The sequence below is a fragment of the Cottoperca gobio genome, chromosome 19, assembly GCF_900634415.1.
Source record: "Cottoperca gobio chromosome 19, fCotGob3.1, whole genome shotgun sequence".
Classification (NCBI taxonomy): Eukaryota; Metazoa; Chordata; class Actinopteri; order Perciformes; family Bovichtidae; genus Cottoperca; species Cottoperca gobio.
In genome coordinates this window covers 17,978,663-17,999,453 of record NC_041373.1, presented here as the reverse complement: position 1 = coordinate 17,999,453, position 20,791 = coordinate 17,978,663, and the positions used below count along the sequence as shown (strand labels likewise).

General features: G+C 41.8%; 2 protein-coding genes across 2 annotated transcripts; both read left to right on the top strand.

Annotated features, from left to right (window-relative positions):
* The first annotated feature begins 4,307 nt into the window (after positions 1-4,307).
* On the top strand, positions 4,308-12,453 carry LOC115025088 (uncharacterized). The gene is made up of 6 exons (XM_029457140.1): positions 4,308-4,346; positions 6,459-6,574; positions 10,988-11,081; positions 11,279-11,410; positions 11,497-11,619; positions 11,698-12,453. The coding sequence occupies exons 1-6, from the start codon at positions 4,323-4,325 to the stop codon at positions 11,818-11,820; spliced, it is 612 nt and encodes a 203-aa protein (XP_029313000.1). The 5' UTR covers positions 4,308-4,322; the 3' UTR covers positions 11,821-12,453.
* Positions 12,454-14,973: 2,520 nt separating this feature from the next.
* LOC115024890 (protein NLRC3-like) lies at positions 14,974-19,842 on the top strand. Its single transcript, XM_029456752.1, has 5 exons — positions 14,974-15,029; positions 15,256-15,356; positions 15,487-17,308; positions 18,465-18,632; positions 19,691-19,842. The coding sequence occupies exons 1-5, from the start codon at positions 14,974-14,976 to the stop codon at positions 19,827-19,829; spliced, it is 2,286 nt and encodes a 761-aa protein (XP_029312612.1). The 3' UTR covers positions 19,830-19,842.
* Positions 19,843-20,791: the final 949 nt, after the last annotated feature.

The window sequence follows — 20,791 nt, the reverse complement described above, 5'->3', positions numbered from 1 at the left end:
ACTGGGATCTTTATCTTTGTCAGTTTATTCTGTTCAAAGGGACTTTTGTTAGTTTGCTCTGCTGACACGCTCCAGTAATGATTAGACAACAGGTCGTATCCAGCTGAGAAGATGTAAACTTTGCTCACTATAACTCAGATAGTGTTATCGTCCCTCAGATCTGCGGTCAGACTGAGCACATTAGGGATGTGGTGACTGAACATATAAATATAAATGGTGTAATAAGAGATTAGTTCAAATGAGGATGAATTTTATTTGAGTCATGTGTGACCAGAATATGTATAGCTGACTTTTGTTATAAAAGGACAGCAGTGGAAATGAACCAAACGCAGAAATAATTTAAATATCCTTTTTACATATCATATATATAATAAAATATAATCACATTGTATAACAATATAAATAACAATAAATATGTACACAGATGTATATTACAGTATATACAGTGGTGTAATAATATGAATACAGATATTATTTAAAAAGAATACTGCTTGAGATGTACAGTGTTATACAGTAATAAAATGCAGCTTTCAGACACAAACAGTTTCCACTTATTTATTTTATGTGTACCTTTATAATCTCTGTTTTATAATAAAGTGTGCAGTACAGGGATTAATCCAATGCTTTAACTTGTGTGTTTTTACTGCTACAATCAACTGGCTTCACAACAGTTACACACACACATAGTGTATGATGTGCTTTCAATGTATACATCCCTTGATGTATGAACAAAGATGTAAATATCAGCTTTCAGTTCAAATGTCCACAAGAGAAACATAAAGTTATCTGAAGTTATCGAAATCAGACGATGTTCTGTTTGTGATCCTCCAATAAAACTGCACCACACACACACACACACACACACACACACACACACACACACACACGCACACACACACACAGACACACACACACAGACAGACACACACACACTAAAATAAATATAATAAAAATCTATTCAGCACTTTCCCTCGACTGAGCCATCGCACCGCCATGTTCAGAATGTATCTCCTCAGGAAAAGACTTACATTGACTCTTATAAAGTTTCCTGTCTGTGTTACGGTGCTTATTACATGTTCCATCTCCAGAGCTTTACAACACAGCGCTTCCTGGTGTATGATGCAGTGATACACCGTCAGCTCACCTGCACAGTTCTCGCGCTGCATCTTCTCCTTTTCATCACATCGCAGGCTCCGTCTGTCGTCAGTCCCGTCAGTTTGTCCCGGGGCAGTTTCATTTCATTCACACATTTAGATACTTCTAAATATGTATTTTCCCGTGGTTGTGCCATGCATTGATATAATTACCAAAACCGGCGGGTCAGTGATGATAGAAAAATTATATTTTCTCGCGGGCCGGATATAATTGTGGCCTTGAGTTTGACACCCGCGCAGTAGACACAGAAACAGACAATGGTAGGGGAAACACTGATAGCACTTTTAGTACTCGGAGACATGATATACTTACAACTCAATGTTATTAAATATATGGCTCTCAAGGAAATACATTTAAAAATATTTGGCTTTTATGGCTCTCCCAGCCAAAAAGGTTCCCGACCCCTGGTCTAGTGGTACGCCTTCCAAACAAACACTAGAAGGTCGGGAGTTCAATACCAGGCTGCCACCATTGTACCCCTGAGCAAGGCACTTAACCCTGAGCTGCTCCAGAGAGACTGTCCCTGTACTTAGTTCACTGTAAGTCACTCTGGATAAGAGCGTCTGCTAAATGACCTGTACTGTAATAAAGTGATCAGAGTCCAGATTTAACTTGATGATTGTCATGTGATGACCACATATCGAGTCATGTGATCCTCTTAACTGTCTCAGCTGTAGGAAGAAAGAAGGAGACTTCATGCTGCAGCGTTACGGCTGTTCTCAAACACAAACTGGTTTGTTCTGCAGGGTTCATAAAACATTTATCTTTAATTAAAAGTAGGAAACAGCCATTATTAAGAAGGTTAAGTTCAGGCTGCATGTGATGCTCTCTGTGTGTGTATGTTTCTAACAGGACACACTTAGCATTGTGCAGTTATAGGTACTTTTATTTACCTCTTTTACTGCATCATTGTTTGATTTAATCATATACTCTTTTATTTTCTACTTTATTTCATTAAATTCATTTTGGAAAATATTATATTTACATTTGCAGGGTAGGAAAATATTGCCAGTAGACTTTTATTCTGTTAGGAAGTAAAAAAACAAACATTTGTAGATTTCTTCTTAGGTTTTTAAGTTTTTCAAAGATGGAAAATACAGTTTTGGAGGCTCATTACTATATATATATATATATATATATATATATATATATATATATATATATTATATATATATATATATATATTATATATATATATATATATAATGGTGCTTTTCGTTTATGTAAGATTTTTTAATTATCTTTGTGGTTTTGTTGATATTGTGGATTGTCAAGGATGTGATGTCTTGTCTTGTCTTCTATGTGGAGCACAGGCAGAAGACTTGTTACTGCAGTAATAACTAATGTGGATCCTAAATAAAGAATAAAGAATAAAGACAGATCTTCTCCCATGTCCTGCACCAAAACCTGTGTTTGTATGTGATACGATGTTAGACTCACTTCAGCCACAAGAGGTCAGGAGTGCTGAAGAGTGTGTATGATGTTCGTTTATTAACTCACAGTCTGCACTCAGCTTGAGTCTAAACTAATCTTACTTTTCTCCATGTTTTCAGTTGTGAAAGTCACCTGGACCCTGAGACAACAGAATACGAATCAACTAAACTCTTTGAGGCCTAACAACTGTGTTGAAAGCATTTCTCCTGATTAAACACAATATTTGTAACATTTACAGAACAGATCAGCCGTACTTATTATTTTAATGCTTTACACCTGTAAATATAATATTAAAATAATATAGGAACATTGTTTTTTACATTGTTAACAGGAATTCATTATTTAAATGGTACAATATTGAATATTGCAGGGTTTGGATGGGTTTATTTCTGCTTGATAAATGTGAAGATAAATCAAACTCAGAACACTTGAATTAAGAGAAACGTGCCTTTGTGTTTGTAGAATTTGTAGTAACAAAAACGGTCGACTTAAACAAGCCAAATACACGTATTAAAAACATCAAATAATAAATCATTCCTTTTGAAATAGTGACAAACTATTGTCACTAAATTACACCTAAAATCCATTAATTATTTAGTAAACTTCTCATTTATAATTGGATGCACAGTTATACAAAATGCCCATTAGACCACATTACTCTGTACTCTTACACTTTACCACTAAATATAAATAAAAAGGAGAGTAAGATGTGTTAATGTTGCTTCAAGAATCACATTTCTCCATTAAAAAACATACTTTTGTAGTTCCACAGCACTTACACTACAAAAGACTACAACTCCCGTCAGGGCGGACCTGTCACGTGACAGCGGCGTGTTGTGTCATGTGACCTTGACACGGCTCTGTCAGCCCGTTTCCCTGTTGTCGCAGTGCCACAGGCTCGCGACTGAACACACTTCACGCTCTGCTAAACACGCGCACGTTCCACTCGGGTTGTTTCATGGCTCTGAAACTTTACTCCGGCGCGTGCACACTTCAGTTTCTCTGCCTACCTGGATTTGTACAACTCTCACAAAACATCCAATGCACTTAAAGCTAAATGTGCTCCTCAGGTTCACTGTGACAACCTGGGAGACATGTTTTACTTTTGTTTTGAAGTGGCAAGTGAACATGAGAAGCAGGTATCGTGTGGCTAGAAGTAGCCTTGATGTTCTAGAAGTCTGGGTATAATAATGATAATAATAATAATAAGGTATTTGTTTAGCAAGAAATGCAGCACAAAGTACTTTACAATGAGGGGAACTAGACATAGAAAGGACATAACATAGAGATAAACTGCCATCATTCATTTAAAATAAAACACTTTAAAAAGTAGTGAAGATAAGGTTACAAATATAAAAGAATTATTAATATTTAAGCAACTATTTAAAGCTGTAAGTTACAAGTTTCTCATGCTGTAGTAATTCACAGAAATGATTTCTCTATTGTTTCTGTGACTGTCTTGTGCAGTTCCTTCCTCTTGGACATGCATCATTAATACAGGAACTAATGGCTGGGTAATTGATTTCATTAATCCATCATCAAACTAAACTTCCTTTTGTTTGTCTGTTCCTCTGCAGGCACTCAGCAGAGTGATACGAAGAGACAGCACCTCCTGGAGAGGCTGCTGGACGCCGTCAAACAGGTGAGTCACATGACGTCTGTCCGGGAGGCCACATCTTTAGATTCACCAAAGTCACACAAAAACACAAACGAACTGAAAGAGCTTTGCAGAGATGATAGATCACGGCATTGATAAGGTAAAGCAGTACAAATATTCTTCATATAGCGTACACTTAAACTGATATTTAAGTTTTAGTTCAACCTTTCTGCAGCAGTACATTACCCAGCGTCATCGCTGATGCTCCCGCCTGTTTAACGCCATCTGCTGTAGAGAAGAACCTCTTACAACCTCACTTCAAGAAATCCAAACTCTCCCTTTAAAACTGTCTGGTGTTGGGAATAACGCCTTTCACAGGAAAATGATGGAACATTCGTTTGTGGTGTCAGGAAACCTTTTAGTTCCTGTATCTACCGTGTGCCAAAACACACGACAGGAAGTAAAACTGAGCAACTTTTCCAACTTGATGGTCTTGAGAAACAACACTGGCAGATCTGATGTGATGTCCTTTCACATACATAGAGGGGAAAAGAAAGATGCATGTAGAGTATCACTGCTGCACATCAGGGACGTTTGTTATCCTACAGAACATAAAAGCTTTCAAGGATCAGAGCCATACGTTTCCTTACAGAGGCTCCTCATGTGTCCATGCAGACTTTACTACAAACAGCTACTGGGCTAAAGATGGCTGCCGGGTCCCGTAAATCACTACTGTTCCTCCGCAAAACACTGTCTGTTCTGTGGCGGAAGAAATAAGTATTTCCCTTCATGTCTTTCCAGTGCCAAATCCGTTTTGGAGGAAGAAAGGAGATTGCCACAGACTCCGACAGCAGGTAAGAGAAGCTTCTGGAGGTAAAATCAGCAGGTTATTTCTTCACTACAATGAACTTAACTTTGGTTTGAGAGCTTTACAATGTTTTCCATCGTATCTCAGAATAAGAACGTTTTCATGGCGTAAAGGAAAAATGTTCTGAATAATTCTGCACAAGCTTGTTTCCTCCGAGCTGAATAATGTCGGACAGAAATATGTGATATCCTGTGCTGCTCAGATTACCACGGTTCCCCGGGTCCTTGAAAGCCTCAAAAAGTTTGAATTTGAGGGGGAAAAAAATCACTGCCTTGAAAGTTTTTGAAAAAATACATGGGTCATTGAAAGTGCTTGAATTTCTGAAGTTCTTTTTGATATTTTGTTCTGCGAGCGTCTGCAGAGCCTGCTGGTTCTCATTATTACAATGTTTGTGTTTTACCAGTAATTAATCTTCATCTGTGTCTCAAACTTTGCCGTCTTGGGTCCTTGAATTTCATGGAATTGGTCCTGGAAAGTCCTTGAATGACCATTTCTGCCTTGTTGATAAAAGGTTGCAGTTGTTGTATGATGCAAGTTAGATTCATATTCAGAAAACACGAGTGTGTACTGTTTATAACTCGTGGCATCTTTTCCTCTGACACTATAAATAATGGAGTTTAAAGTGCAGCCGTAGATTGAAGTGACAAAGCAGAACTGTTGCACACACACACACACACACACACACACACACACACACACACACACACACACACACACACACACACACACACACACACACACACACACACACGTCAGTAACTGGTCTCTGTCTCTGCAGGGTGATCTGTCTGTGTGCCCAGTTTGAAGCGGTGCTGCAGCATGGCCTGAGGAAGAGCCGAGGCCTGGCTCTCACCGCCGCCGCGCTGAAGCAGGCAGCGGGACTTCAGCACCAAGACTGAAGCAGGTACGACGAAATCAAAGCAGCAACGCAGAGCTGAATGCTAAACGTGAATAGTAGCCTCATGGACGGATTGTGGGACAATGGGCCCCTGGGCAGTGACATGTAAAGGGCCCCACTCCTCCTACATAAGAACAAGAGCCACACGTTCATGGATATGTTCTTTTTCTAGTGGTGTTGCATCTTTGTAGATGTTTTGTGTCTCTTCTGTCTTTTAGTTGTTTTGTGTCTTTGTGCTTATTTTGTGTCTTGTTTTGTACTTGTGTGTACATCCATGGATGCTCTGCAACAATACACTGCTGAAAGCTACTTCGGCACACTTCTTTTAGAACAAAATACATAAATCCAGACTTTAAAAGGAGTTTCCCCCAAAGCATTATGGGAGGAGCATTTGTCTGAGGGGGAAGCGACTCCCTCGATAGACTCTAGAATGTGTTGTGCAGGTTTAAAGGTTTTATTTACGTGTGTAAAGGTGACTGACGGAGGTTACTTGGTGTTTCCTTCAGGGTGGTGGTCGGCAGCCTGTCCAGCGTCTCCACGTGGAGCCCTCTGCAGCTGATGATGACAGAAAACATCAGCTCGGACGTCCTGATTCCTCTGAACCCTGCAGACTCTCAGACAGGTACTGAAGCTGCGCACACAGGAAGTCATCCCTGCATGTGGCCGTCAGCAGATTGAACCCGATTATTTATTCACATATAAACTGCAATACTGACGATGCATTAATACTGTATTCATACATTTCAAGTAAGGATCTTATTTATACTATTCAAGCATTTCAAACGTGTGAAAGTTCCCTTCATGCCACGTTTAAATCTCTCCTTGAAAAGTGATTTACATTAAGATGATTGAAGTAAAATGATTTAAAATGACATCTTTTAAAAGAAATCTTTTCTCCCTCATTGGAAATCCTGAATCTATGAATCTTTAAATAATGAATTAAATGTAACATTAACATTCTGAGGCGGGCTCTGTGAACACAGGTTTATAAATGTATATATAAATAGTACAATGTACACATTTCTACTTAAATCGTATTTCTATTTTCCTCTTAACTTCTCTATCTTTCTATATATTCATTCTAAAATAGAGAAACTGTTTTGTAACACATTTAAAGTATTTGTGGTTTATTCAGATTCCTTCCTGCACCTCTGTTCTCAGATCAGTATCACTGTTAGTGCTTTAAGTCTTCACTGCTGCACTACCTGCACTGCACAGCTTGTATTTCACATTACAAACATTTAGTTGTATAGAACTAAAGTCGTACCGACAGAACTATCCCTTTAAGAGTCTGTACTGTTTGTCTCACTGCTGCTTGTGGCTTCAGTGTTTGGATCAGACGTCCTTCAGATGAACACTCTGGACTTTCTCTGTTAGTCGAACCTTCACAGGGGGGGGTCTCTCTCTTTATTTTACATGCACGTCTGCAGGGGAACTTTACAGATGCTTCGAACCAGATGATGTGTAATGAGATGCTGTCAGCGAGCAGAAACAGAATAATGACGTGTCGCACATGTGAAGTCTCTTAATTTCTCTGCAGCTTCGAGGAACAACATAAAACTGATTTCTTAATTCGATATGAAGCAAACATCACACTTGTTGAATCACCGGCTCCTCACAAGGTTTCATCTGGAGACTGATCTCAGAGTGTATTCCCAAAACTGTGTTTGATGGTAATGAATCCGGTGGAAGTTAGGACGTGTCTGGAAACTTCCCCGCCAGCTGTCGTCTGCAGCTAATTAAATCGGACTCGCTGATTGGTGTTTTCAAACCGTGTTGTTTTTCTGTGCGGTCAGTAAAAGTGATCTAACTGCTGCGAGTGAAGTCCTGGAGACCGGTCGGGAGACTGTTCAGCTGTTTTGCATGAGAGCAAAGGATCCACCAGGTGGCGCTGTTGGTCCAGTGTCGGCACATGTTCTGTATAAACACACACGCCGCTGCCCTCGAAACATTTAGCTGGAGAGAGAAATGTGTAGAGTGTGACACAAAGTCAGATTGTGTCATTTCCATCAGCTATGTGCCCAATGATGTGCATAAAACACACTGTGTGTGTGTGTGTGTGTGTGTGTGTGTGTGTGTGTGTGTGTGTGTGTGTGTGTGTGTGTGTCTCTGTTTGGTGCGGAGGCAGAAAGATGTAAAACAGCAGTTAAAAGTCAAATCAACAGTGAAACATCAGGTTCTCTGTGCCAGTCCTTCATCTCCAGAGTTAAAAGTTAAAGGGGCACGTCACCAGTTTGAGAGTTCAGTGTGCTCGTCAGGAAAAGGGGAAACTGAAGATGCATTTACGTGACATCCCACAGCAGCTGCCAACTTCCTGTGTTCAGCACAATCTTCATTAGAACGTCTTGTGTGTAACGTTGACATTTCTATCAGTGTGTATACTTGGGATACAATGCTGTTTGTGCAACTGGTGTGTTTTGTGTATGCATTGTGGGTATTTGTCAGCGCCTGGTGCTCAAAGCGTTACACGGCAGCATTTAAATCCTTCACAATGTTTGTGGATCCATCTGTTCTCGTGCAGATTATAATCCTTGTCCGTCCTCCATGTGACTTGTGGAAGTGAAGAACACGTTACTGTTTACTGGGTCGTTTGCATCGTAGTAAGGATTCCAGTTTCATCATCCTGCAGGATGTGTCGTATCATCAGTAACATGACTTGTATACGTGCCGGGGGTTTGATGCTGGCAGGTGTCTCGTGCGTCCACGGTGAGTTCCCTTAATGTTTTCATATGCAACACTGAATTGCTTGATAAGGTCGGGAATCAAACTGAGCAGTTGATGAGCTCATGTGCCGACAAGAGAAAGTAATAAGACCTTCTGTGAATAGGAACATTTGTGATGTATCATTAGAGCGTGTGTGTGTGTGTGTGTGTGTGTGTGTGTGTGTGTGTGTGTGTGTGAGAGAGTGGGACAGGAGGTGTGTAGAGCGATATGTGTGAGTCCAACCAGTCCACTGATGGGAGAGTATGGAGTCTATAATTCCCACGATTACTTGATTACATGGCCTCTCTGCTGATGCATCTATTATTGGAACAATTGAGCAAGAGCGTGTAGGTTCACACACACACACACACACACACACACACACACACACACACGTTGTTTTCCTCCTGCACAATTCAAAATGGCCACCAAGCGCTTCGGTAAAAGTTCAAGTTATTTAAACTTTGACCTTTCAAAGTGCACCTGTGTGACGCAGGGGAGGTAACCATAGAGACAAAACTAACCAGCTCGCGGCGAGCGCAGAGAACATTTCCCAATCATGTGACGGCGGCTTCACGCACACGAGGATGTGTTTCCACTCGGGCTGTAATTTGTGATGGAGGGACGTCTGGCACTACTGGAGCCTCTCATGTCTGTGACGCCCGCCGCCAACGCCTGCTCCGACTTAAGGTCGCTTTTATTTCTGGTTTGCTGATGAGAAGAATGGAGATAATAGACTTCCTCGGTGCTCCTCTGCTCTCTGTTGTGTTCTTCATCACACCCCTCCTCCTCCTCCTCCCCCAGCCAAGCTTTTAGCTCGGGGGCTGGAGGAGGTGTGTGTGTAGAGGTGTGTGTTTCATAAAGTTTTACTGCTCAGCTGTTCCATGGCCAGGTGTGTGTTGTTTCCTCGTTAGTTCATTTACAAGGAGCAGATAAAAGGTCTAGAGTTCATTTCAAAGTCTGGTATTTGCTTTTGGAATGTGTTGAGGTCAACTCTCAATATGAAGTCTAAAGAGCTGTCACTATCAGTGAAGCAGGACATCGTTAGGCTGAACCATCAAAACAAACCCAACAGAGAAATAACAAAAACATTAGGTGTGGCCAAATCAGCTGTTTGGTACATTCTTAAAAAGAAAGAACGCACTGGTGAGCTCAGCAACACCAAAACATCTTGAAGACCACGGAAGACGACTGTGGTGGATGACAGAAGAATTCTTCTCCTGGTGAAGAAACAGCCCTTCACAACAGTTCAGATCAAGAACTCTCTCCAGGAGGTCCAGTGGGTGTATCTGTGTCAAAGTGAACAATGAAGAGAAGACTTCACCAGAGTAAATACAGAGGGTTCACCACACCATGTCAACCATTGGTGAGCCTCAACAACAGCAAGACCAGATTAGAGTTTGCTAAAACACATCTAAAAAAGCCTGTAAAGTTCTGGAACAACATCCTGTGGACAGATGAGACAAAGATCAACTTGTACCAGAATGATGGGAAGAGAAGAGTATGGAGAAGGAACTGCTCATGATCCAGAGCACACCACCTCATCAGTGAAGCGTGGTGGTGGTCGTGTTATGGCGTGGGCATGTATGGCTGCCAATGGAACTGGTTCTTGTATTTATTGATGATGTGACTGCTGACAGAAGCAGAAGGATGAACTCTGAAGTGTTCGGGCGATATTATCTGCTCATATTCAGCCAAATGCTTCAGAACTCATTGGACGGCGCTTCACAGTGCAGATGGACAATGACCCAACGCGTACTGCGAAAGCAACCAAAGAGTTCTTTAAGGCAAAGAAGTGGAATGTTCTACAATGGCCAAGTCAGTCACCTGACCTGAATCCAAGTGAGCATTTCACTTGCTGAAGACAGAACTGAAGGGAAACTGCCCAAAGAACAAGCAGGAAGTGAAGACAGCTGCAGTGGAGGCCTGGCAGAGCATCACCAGGGACCGAACCAGCGTCTGCTGATGTCTCTGGGTTCCAGACTTCAGGCTGTCGTTGACTGCAAAGGATTCTCAACCAAATATTAAAAGTGACAATTTGATTTATGATTATGTTACTTTGTCCAATTACTTTTTAAAAAGGGGACACCACGTATACGATGTGTTGTAGTTCCTCCACCGTTCATCTGATCTGGATGTAAATACCCTCAAACTAAAGCTGGAAGTCTGCACTTAAAGCACATGTTGATTGTTTCATTTCAAGTCCATGGTGGTCGTGTACAGAGCCAACATGATGAACATTGTGTCAATGTCCAAATATTTATGGACCTAACTGCACCTGCCTCAAGAGGTCCACACAGTAACCCTGCTCTCTTACCTGCTTGTGTGGCAGCATGGCACGCGTTGGCCACGCCGGCATGACGGCAGATGAGGTGACGGAAAACATCGAGGCTGCTTTCCAAACAGTGGCGGCCAAACTACGCACGGTGAGTCGAGCTGCGCACAGAGTTGTCTTGTGATTTGTGATCCTAAAGGTTAAATCCTTGATCCATATGTGTTTCATAAAGTGTTATTGTGTTGGCTCTTTGCAACATATAACTTGTTCCATTTGATTTGTTGCTTTTGCTCGTTTACAGCCGTCTTTAACTTTTGTCCACCCCAAACTCTTAATGACTGTTTACAGAAAAGTCCGGTGATAAAGCTCATCCATATAAAGAGCCAGACGTCGGGGGCCCTGCCCATCTACACGTCAGACCTGAACCACCTCAGCGTGCTGGACGAGGCAGAGAAACAGGCTCAGGCTGCCAGGCAGGAGGTGAGAACACGTTCAGACTCGCCGGTCATCGTGTGCCTGAGCTTCATTTATACAAACGCTCAAATAACCAGTTTGTGATTTTCCAGGCTGCGGCCAAAAAGCAGGCGAAGAAGAACAAGGCGGCGGAGGAGAAGAAAAGCGCGGTGACGGGGGGAGAAATCCCACAGCTGGTTCCCATAGCAACACCTAGCAAAAAGCCCAAACTGGAGGTCAGTGCTGCTGCAAGATTTAAACAGTCATTTAAATATGTCAACTGGCCTCATTGCTTCTTTGTTTTTGTTTTGTAGAAGGCACCCAAACCTGCTGCAGCGAAGAAAGGAAGGAAAGGAAAGAAAGCACCAAACAAAATGACCAAGACATCTGGAAAGACTGAGTCCAAAGGGAAGAGAAGAGTTCCCAAAGTGAAGTGATTGTCAGAGCGTCTTCACACATGACGCTCTCAACATGGACGTTATATTACGGGACCAGGTTGTTCAGACTGGTCAATATATTCACTCTGTTCTGTCTTTCTTTGCTCGGATGATGCAGATTATAAAGTGGAACTGAAATGATCTTTGGCTGTGTTGTGTTCTCTAAATGATGAATAATAAAAGTGTTCATTATAATAGAGATGTTTTATCATAGCAGGAGAAGGTGGAGCTGATGTTGTCAACAATGGCTGTTTACTGATGTGCATCAATAATCCATGTTAGTGATGAACAGTGAAGGTGCAGCACTTATTCACTTTAATGCTGCTATTTCCCCGAGTTGGTCAATTTGACTTCAGTGTGACAAGAAAAACAATGTTTTGTAAAGCGTCTCGACGCTGCTGTTTATTAATGTTGCCCTCCAACATACGGAAACACTTTGTCCCAGAAGTGTTGCAGCACATTTCATATAACTGTTAATTATTGCTTCACCTGCCCTGTTATGATGCTATAAGTGACTAATGTGCGTCACTGTACGAGGACAGCAACTAAGGTTTACAACATAAAACATTACATGTGAGCAAAAGTTAAAATGCAATATGTGAATTTAATAAAACATTTCTTACACTCAACCAACATTTACCTTCGTCCTCCATGTTTGTGCCTAAAAAAACCGTCAACGTTTTCACCGAGTTTGGACTTCAGGACCCAGTTGAGAACTCATTTTTCTGATTGTTCCGACACCACTTGAATGCAGCACACTTACACCTGTGGTTGAAAAAGACCTTTTAAATGCTTATGATGCTTTATGACGTGATTATTCACGTGTAGTCAAAGTGGTGATTTATGAGCTAACTTCTTTTAATGGGGCGTTCAAATGCTGCAGGAAGTTGTGTTGCGTCACGTGGGATGTTTGCCGGTTGGAATGCACACACTTGATTGGCTGAGTAGCGTCACGTGGGATGGCTTAACTCGCATGTAATTGGTCTGTGAGTTTCATGGACATGCATATAATTCTGATCACAAGTATAAGAATATAACATCATACATAGTAATGCGTATGGTACTTTAATCAAGGTATAAAAGTACACAAATATACATACATAGTAAAGTGTACGTCACATGGATCAAGATATAAAAGTACAGCAACATACATGGTGATGTGTTCAGTACATAAATCAAAGTATAAAAGTGCAGTGTGCATCTAAGACTGAGCAAGTGACACTAAGATGATAAATTCATGTTTCCACAATAGCGTTAACCCCTTTCCACACAAAAAGGAGCACGAGACGTGAATGCCACTATTTCAGCCACTGATTCACACAATAAAGCTGCTGATGAAACGCAGGAGGAGTTGCCAACAGGTAAGGGACAAGGTCAAAGTACAAAGTCGAACTGACAGACGCCATTTTCTCGTCGACAGAGCCGCAGCAGCAGAACAGGGTGAGTGTTAACAGCAGCTCTGCTGGGGTTTTACACATTCATTCTTTAGTGTGTCCTGCTGTGTGTCTCTAACAAGCAGAGTCCTGGAGTCCAATGTGATGAAATGTTTGTGAGCATCATCGCTACATGTCACACAGCAGCACAGTCCAGATGGAGAGCAGCCTCACAACCCGTCACCCTCCGGATCAATGCTTGTTCTTTCTCCAACCAGTCAACACTAAACTTCTTCTTCTTGCTTTTTACCTTCTAAAAGTTCAAATTAACTTTGTGTCCGTTTCGGGGCGGAACTCCCGGAAGTAGTTTCAAAATAAAAGCCGTGCTCCTGTAAACAAGGTGTCCGGTGCTGACAGTGACTCCGGGTTGATAGCAGACATGCGCAGAGTGTGTTGACATCTGAGCAGGAAGAAGTTTCTGCCTTTTCCCTCCAGAGACACAGTTTATACTGCAGTTTGTACCGGAACACAGATCACATGAAACTCAAGTGCTCCACTCTAAACCTTTGTGTTTTATTGTTTATTTACCAGCTCGTTAAAACATGTAACTGTAGATATTGTTGAGGAAAGAGTTGAAGAAATCGGAGCTTGAATGTCGAATCAATACAGAAAACTTGTAGTTAAATCGATATATTTATTAATATGATAAGTCAAGCATGGAACATATTCTCAGCTGAGAGACGTTCCTGTTTTGCGGCCTCTCCCCCCTGCTCCGCAGAAAAACGTCCGCCTCTCGGTTACATCAGTTTTTATATCGTTTCCGGTCTTTGACGTCTGACGTCATCACGTCACATCATACGGGGTATTCGAACGACTCTGCCAGGGGGGCGCGCTCATATTATGCATTCACAATATCCCAATTATCCCTGATATGATGAGACAGTTCTGAGTGAGTTGAGCTTTATTTAATATATATAGTACCTAACATTTCTTCACATTATCTATGTAAATACGTGTTTCAGTTATTACACAAGATAATACATTTATTAGTTAATTATATCACAATATAAACAACACAAGCACAAACTACTTTATCATTTAGTAGAAATACATTTATTTTCAGTTATTTCTCCGTTTACTTTGATCACGGATACAATTCAATCCAGAGAGTCGGAGAGTCTGTCTGTCAGCAAGGAACACTTTTTACATTTACACTTTTATTTCTGCTCATTTCCGTTCAGTCACGTGAGGCTGATGATTCCTGAGCTTCTGCTTTGATAGGAGTTATATATTCTCTACTTTACCTGAAGCATTTAGCCTCATCAATCATCTCCAGCGTTCAAAAGACACCACCATCATCATCTGGTTATTAAATAATGGATCCACAATCAGAATATCAATAAGTACTTTTACTGAAGTACTGCACTTGAGTAAATGTCCTTTATACTTGTACTGCACTACATCTCAGAGGGAAACATTGTTCTGCTCTCAGTTCTTCCTGTCAGTTAAACATGTATCTCCAGATGATGTTTGTGATGAACTGAAGGATGAAGTTTCCTTTAGGAGAAGATTCTTCTGCTTCAGATAAATAATACTTTATACTGTGTGTGTGTGTGTGTGTGTGTGTGTGTGTGTGTGTGTGTGTGTGTGTGTGTGTGTGTGTGTGTGTGTGTGTGTGTGTACAGTAACTCTCAGACTGGAGAAGATGAATGATTTAACAGATGAGGAGGAGGACGGCTCAGTGTCTGCAGTCTCCAGCTGTCTGTCTCTGAAGAGTAACATGTCTATGGCCCAACCTCTAACCTTCAGTAATGAACCTGGACCCTCAGACACAAAGTAAGAGTCTGTTTCTTCTGTAAACTGACCTGAAGAGGATTCAGTTTTTATGTTCTCTTATAATCTACTGTTGTATGATAACATAAGCCCAGTAGAGTACAGTAAAGAAACACAGTAGACAACTGGGACTAAACTGTTATCATGTTGGAGACATAGGTTGTACCAATCAGTGAACATCAGCCAGCACTATTGTGATGTGTTATAAAGAACGTGTTCATCTCCACAGAAAGAAGAGCAAAACTCCTGTTTCTGTGGAGGAGCAGCGGTCCAGCTGTGCTTTGTGTCAGGACGTCCTGAAGGATCCAGTCTCTACCAGCTGTGCACACAGTAAGACTGTACATCTGTCTGCTGCTGTCTTCATGTCTGAAAACAGGATTCTTCCTGCTTCATTTGTTTGTACAGCACATTATGATCTGTTATATATATTTATTAATCTCACATGTGTCTTCTCTTTCAGCAGATAGAGGTCTGCAGGAGGTTTTAGATGAACATAGGATCAGTCTGAAGAGGAGATGTGAACGTGTGACTGAAGGAAGTGAAGAAACAGTGAGTAAAACCCTCCTCAACAGGATCTACACTGAGCTCTACATCACAGAGGGACTGAGTGAAGAGGTTAATACTCAACATGAGGTGAAGCAGCTTGAGACAGCTTCCAAGAAAAAGATCCTCCGTGACGCTCCAATCAAGTGCCACGACATCTTTAAAGCCTCACCTGACCAACAGGTACACATCAGAGTCGCTCTGACGGTCGGCGTCGCTGGCGTTGGAAAAACCTTCTCCGTGCAGAAGTTCACTCTGGACTGGGCAGAGGGTTTGGAAAACCAAGATGTCAGTCTGCTGATTCCGCTTTCCTTCAGGGAGCTGAACTTGATCAAAGCTGAGCAGTACAGTCTTCTCAGGCTGCTCCATGTTTTCCATCCAACCTTACAGAAGGTCACAGCAGAGACGCTCGCTGTCTGTAACGTTTTGTTCATCTTTGACGGCCTGGATGAAAGCAGACCTTCACTGGATTTCCACAACAATGAGGTTGTGTCTGATGTCACACAGCAGTCATCAGTCAACGTGCTGTTGACAAACCTCATCAGCGGGAATCTGCTTCCCTCGGCTCTCGTCTGGATAACTTCCCGACCTGCAGCAACCAATCAGATCCCTCCTGCACGTGTGGACAGGGTAACAGAAGTACGAGGCTTCACTGACGTCCAGAAGGAGGAGTACTTCAGGAGGAGATTCAGTGATGAAGAACGGTCCGGCAGAATCATCTCTCACATCAAGACATCCAGGAGCCTCCACATCATGTGTCTGATCCCCGTCTTCTGCTGGATCACTGCTACAGTTCTGGACCACATGTTGACTACAGACCAGAGAGGAGAGCTGCCCCAGACCCTCACTGACATGTACTCACACTTCCTGCTGGTTCAGACCAAGAGGAAGAAGCAGAAGTATGATGAGGGACATGAGACGAGTCCACGGGAGCTGACGAAGGCTGACGGGAAACTTCTTCTGAAGCTGGGGAGGCTGGCGTTTGAACATCTGGAGAAAGGAAACATCATGTTCTACCAAGAAGACCTGGAGCAGTGTGGACTTGATGCCACGGAGGCCTTGGTGTACTCAGGAGTTTGTACAGAGATCTTCAAAAGAGAGAGTGTGATCTTCCAGAAAACAGTCTACTGCTTTGTTCATCTGAGCATTCAGGAGTTTCTGGCTGCAGTCTACCTGTTCCACTGTTACAGCAAGAGGAAGACCAAGGTACTGAAGAACTTCCTGGGGAAACACTGGAAGAAGAACTTCCTGGGGAGTGACTGGAAGAAGAACTCATCCCTGGATGTCTTCCTGTCTGAAGCCATGAAGAAATCCCTCACAAGTAAGAATGGCCACCTGGACCTGTTTGTCCGCTTTCTCCACGGCCTCTCTCTGGAGTCCAACCAGAGACTCTTAGGAGGCCTGCTGGGTCAGACAGACAACAGTCCACAAATGATCCAGAGAGCCATCAACACCCTGAAGGAGATGAGGAGTGAAGATACCTCTGCTGACAGAAGCATCAACATCTTCCACTGTCTGACAGAGATGAAGGACCACTCAATACATCAGGAGATCCAAGAGTTCCTGCAGTCAGAGAACAGATCACAGAAGAAACTCTCTGAGATCCACTGCTCAGCTCTGGCTCACATGCTGCAGATGTCAGAGGAGATTCTGGATGAGTTGGACCTGATGAAGTACAACACGTCAGAGGAGGGACGACGGAGACTGATTCCAGCTGTGAGGAACTGCAGAAAGGCTTTGTAAGTCCAGATGTGATTAACTTTATAAATCAGAGTAGATTAGAAGTTTAGTTCTTCAAATATACACGAGAAAATTCATTTTATTGAATAAATATATCCACTTTTTACTTCATGATTTAGTTTCAGATGTTCTTGAGCTGTTTCAAACGCTGTGAGAGCAAAACAAGTGTTTTCAGCTTCTATCTGTGAAGTTCATGAACACATTTCTATTTATTTGTAATAATTGTTACACTTGACAGTTTCTTCCTCTCATTACATTCCTTTGGGGGATGGAGGCGACATGCAGACCTTGTCAAACTAAAGACTTTAGAGGTGCTCGAGGTTTCATCACATTTTACAGTTCTGAGTGAATGCAGAGAAGTTGTTGTTACATTCTAGCAGTTTCTTCATCATTACATCAGACACACAGGTAATACCTGAGTCTTTATATTAACATTTATTTCTGTACATCTCTGATACTTTCAATGATTTGTTTCCTTTCTGTTGCGTTTGTCAACAGTCAGTGACAGCAGAAGGTAGCTAGCAGAGACAGACCTAGGATCAGATCACACTGACACACTGTGGACATTATGGAAGCCTCAATGTAACTGCAGCACTACTCTCTCCCTTCATCTGCAACATTAAACACATATTACAAGTCTGCAGGTGATAAGTGATGAGAGTTATTGTTTCATGTCAAACACAGTGAGATCAGATGAACCACTGATGTCACAGCGGCTTGTCCTGCCTCGTGTTCTGAAGATGCCAGAGCAGAGACAGGGGAGTTCAGACGCAGTTACAACACACAAAGAATTCCTTACGCCGTTTATAATCCAACAACACTAAAGAACATCTAAATATAACTGGGAAACTGCAGATGTGTGTAAGAATCACTTTAGATTACCTGCTCATGAATCCATCGTGCTCTTTGCTGCCGTCCTCGCCCCGGATTCCATTTGTAACTTCTCCCCCTTTCATGTAGGCCTCAATCTTTCTAATAGAGGTTCAGTATCCTGCGGGCATCTCCCGAGTATCCTGGGGGGGGGACAATGCATATATTAAACTCAATACAGATATTAAAATGTCTAACAGCAAATGTTTTGTCATCAAATGCATGAAATAAATGAATGTTTCCTCTTTCATAATAACACATTTTGTAATATATGTGTCCTGACAGACTTTATGGATGTAACATCTCAAAGACTGATTGTGAAGTCGTGGCCTCAGCTCTGAAGTCCAACCCCTCCCACCTGAGAGAGCTGACTATAACACCACTGAAGGATTCAGAAGTGAAGCTGCTGTCTGCTGGACTGCAGAGTCCAAACTGTAGACTGGAGACGCTGAGGTCAGTTCACTGACTGTAGCTCGTGTAGTAAATATAATTGGCACAATTTGCAGAAGGTGAAGACGTTGTAATTATTATTATTGTCTTCTTTATTTTTCAAATGTCTGAATATTGTGGAGAATGACGTAAAGTAGAGAAAGTAAATGTTTGACGGGACAGTTGTTGAGCTTCCACAGACTCACATTGTGCTCCATGAGTCAGTGAAGAAGATGTCAGTACTGAGGTGTGTGAGAGATATGAAGGAGGTTGTTAAACATCTGATGACAGAGAGAAACAGGCTGCAGAGACTTTGAGCTTTGATTACCAACACATTTGTATCATTGCTGACAGTGACCTCTAAACTTCTCCAGCTCTGAACACATTATTAAACCTTAATAATAATAATAATAATAATAATAATAATAATAAGCTTTATTTGTAGAGCACCTTTCATACAAGAACTACAGCCCAAAGTGCTTCACAGCAGAAACATCAAACTTAGTAGAAGATGAGACAGAGCATTTACAGCACAATAATCACAGTGTTGATGTAAATGAGTGTGAAGTCAATTAAAATAATATAAATAACAGAATTAAAATAGTATAAATAACACTGGAGATCATGCCTAGTATCTGTATCTGTGCCGTACTTAACGACCTCCTGAAACCACGTTCATCACCATTCTTGTAGATGTTTGAAAGGATCAGAGCCACATGTTGAAAGCATGAGATCCACAATGGGCCCCTGTGGCCCTTCAGCTGGTTTACTCCCTTTGCTACACATTCTTCAGAGTCTTCCCGTTTCATAAACAACCCCACTTTGTTAAGTTTGATGAAATCTATCGGTTTAAAGACAGTTTTTCTCCAACAATATTCTTTAATCTTTCACTTTTCCACTAATTGTGTAAAGAACATGAAACACATTTATCAGAGGAGCTTCCTCTTGTTCCCGTGGTAACACCGTCTGTCTGATCTCAGGCTTTTCAAAAATACACACCTTTACACATTCAACGTTCCACCTTGAACTAACTCAAGCAGCAACATTGTTTTCTAAAGTTACATCATGTTTTCTTTATTCAGATTGGGGGGCTACAGGCTGTCAGAGATTCAGCTGGGCTTCTCTGGTCTCAGCTCTCTGAAGTCCAACCCCCCCCCATCTGAGAGAGCTGGACCTGTGGGACATCAAGCTGCAGGATTCATCAGTGAAGCTGCTGTGTGACCTTCTGGAGAGTCCAGACCTGCAGACTGGAGACTCTCAGGTCAGTTCACTGACTCTCTGGTACTACTGTAGATCCAACATGTTTAATAATTATTGAACATAATTTATGTTCATAAATAATTTACATCATAAAGTCGTAACTTTCTTGTGTTCTATTTTGACTTTTCTTGCACTAAATTGAGTGTGCAGTCACAGAAGACGAGTGTTGTTAAAGCAGCTGTAGCAAATGTCCACTGTTAGTTATTAAAGTACATTTATGTTCACGTGTGGTAACGCTCACATCTGTATACGAAGGTCATCTGAACTAATATTAGTGTACACTGATGAAGTTTACTTTCTCAAGCACAAAGAATTCTTTGTTCCATTCATTTCAATGTGTTTCCACAGATAATAAAGTAGAAGCTGATGTTATGATGAGCACAATAACAGAATGACAGCGTCACTCCAATTCATGGATTAGGACGTAGTAATGTTGAGCCACACATTTAAACCTGAACACATCTGATTGGAATTATAAATGGATTTGTATCCACATCATGTTTTCTTTATTCAGATTGAGGGATGCGTCTGTCAGAGATCAGCTGGGCTTCTCTGGCCTCAGCTCTGAAGTCCAACCCCCCCCTCCTGAGAGAGCTGGACCTGAGGAACAACAAGCTGCAGGATTCATCAGTGAAGCTGCTGCGTGACCTTCTGGAGAGTCCAGACTGCAGACTGGAGACTCTCAGGTCAGTCAGGGTCCGACTCAGTCTCTGCTGGTTCAGCAGTATTGTACTAACAGGGGGGTTAATGTGTTACTCACGTTGGGGAATCCCCCAGTTCTACCTTCCACTTGTAGCCTAGCTTAGCAGAACTAATCAGTGATTTCACTCATTGCCTGCAGGTTCTCCTGTTCTTTCATCTGGTGTTTCTTTTCTTTCATTCTTCCACTAACAATAAAACACAAGCTGACAATGCAAAGCCAA

What these genes read in the sequence shown, in the direction of transcription:
- LOC115025088 (XM_029457140.1), top strand. Translation starts at nt 4,323, where the DNA reads ATGATAGATCACGGCATTGATAAG. An exon ending in CTCAGGCTGCCAGGCAGGAG is followed by an intron (nt 11,411 to 11,496) that starts GTGAGAACACGT and finishes GTGATTTTCCAG; the next exon opens with GCTGCGGCCAAAAAGCAGGC. An exon ending in GCAAAAAGCCCAAACTGGAG is followed by an intron (nt 11,620 to 11,697) that starts GTCAGTGCTGCT and finishes TTTGTTTTGTAG; the next exon opens with AAGGCACCCAAACCTGCTGC.
- LOC115024890 (XM_029456752.1), top strand. Translation starts at nt 14,974, where the DNA reads ATGTCTATGGCCCAACCTCTAACCTTCAGTAATGAACCTGGACCCTCA. An exon ending in CTCTACCAGCTGTGCACACA is followed by an intron (nt 15,357 to 15,486) that starts GTAAGACTGTAC and finishes CTTCTCTTTCAG; the next exon opens with CAGATAGAGGTCTGCAGGAG. An exon ending in AGGAACTGCAGAAAGGCTTT is followed by an intron (nt 17,309 to 18,464) that starts GTAAGTCCAGAT and finishes GTGTCCTGACAG; the next exon opens with ACTTTATGGATGTAACATCT.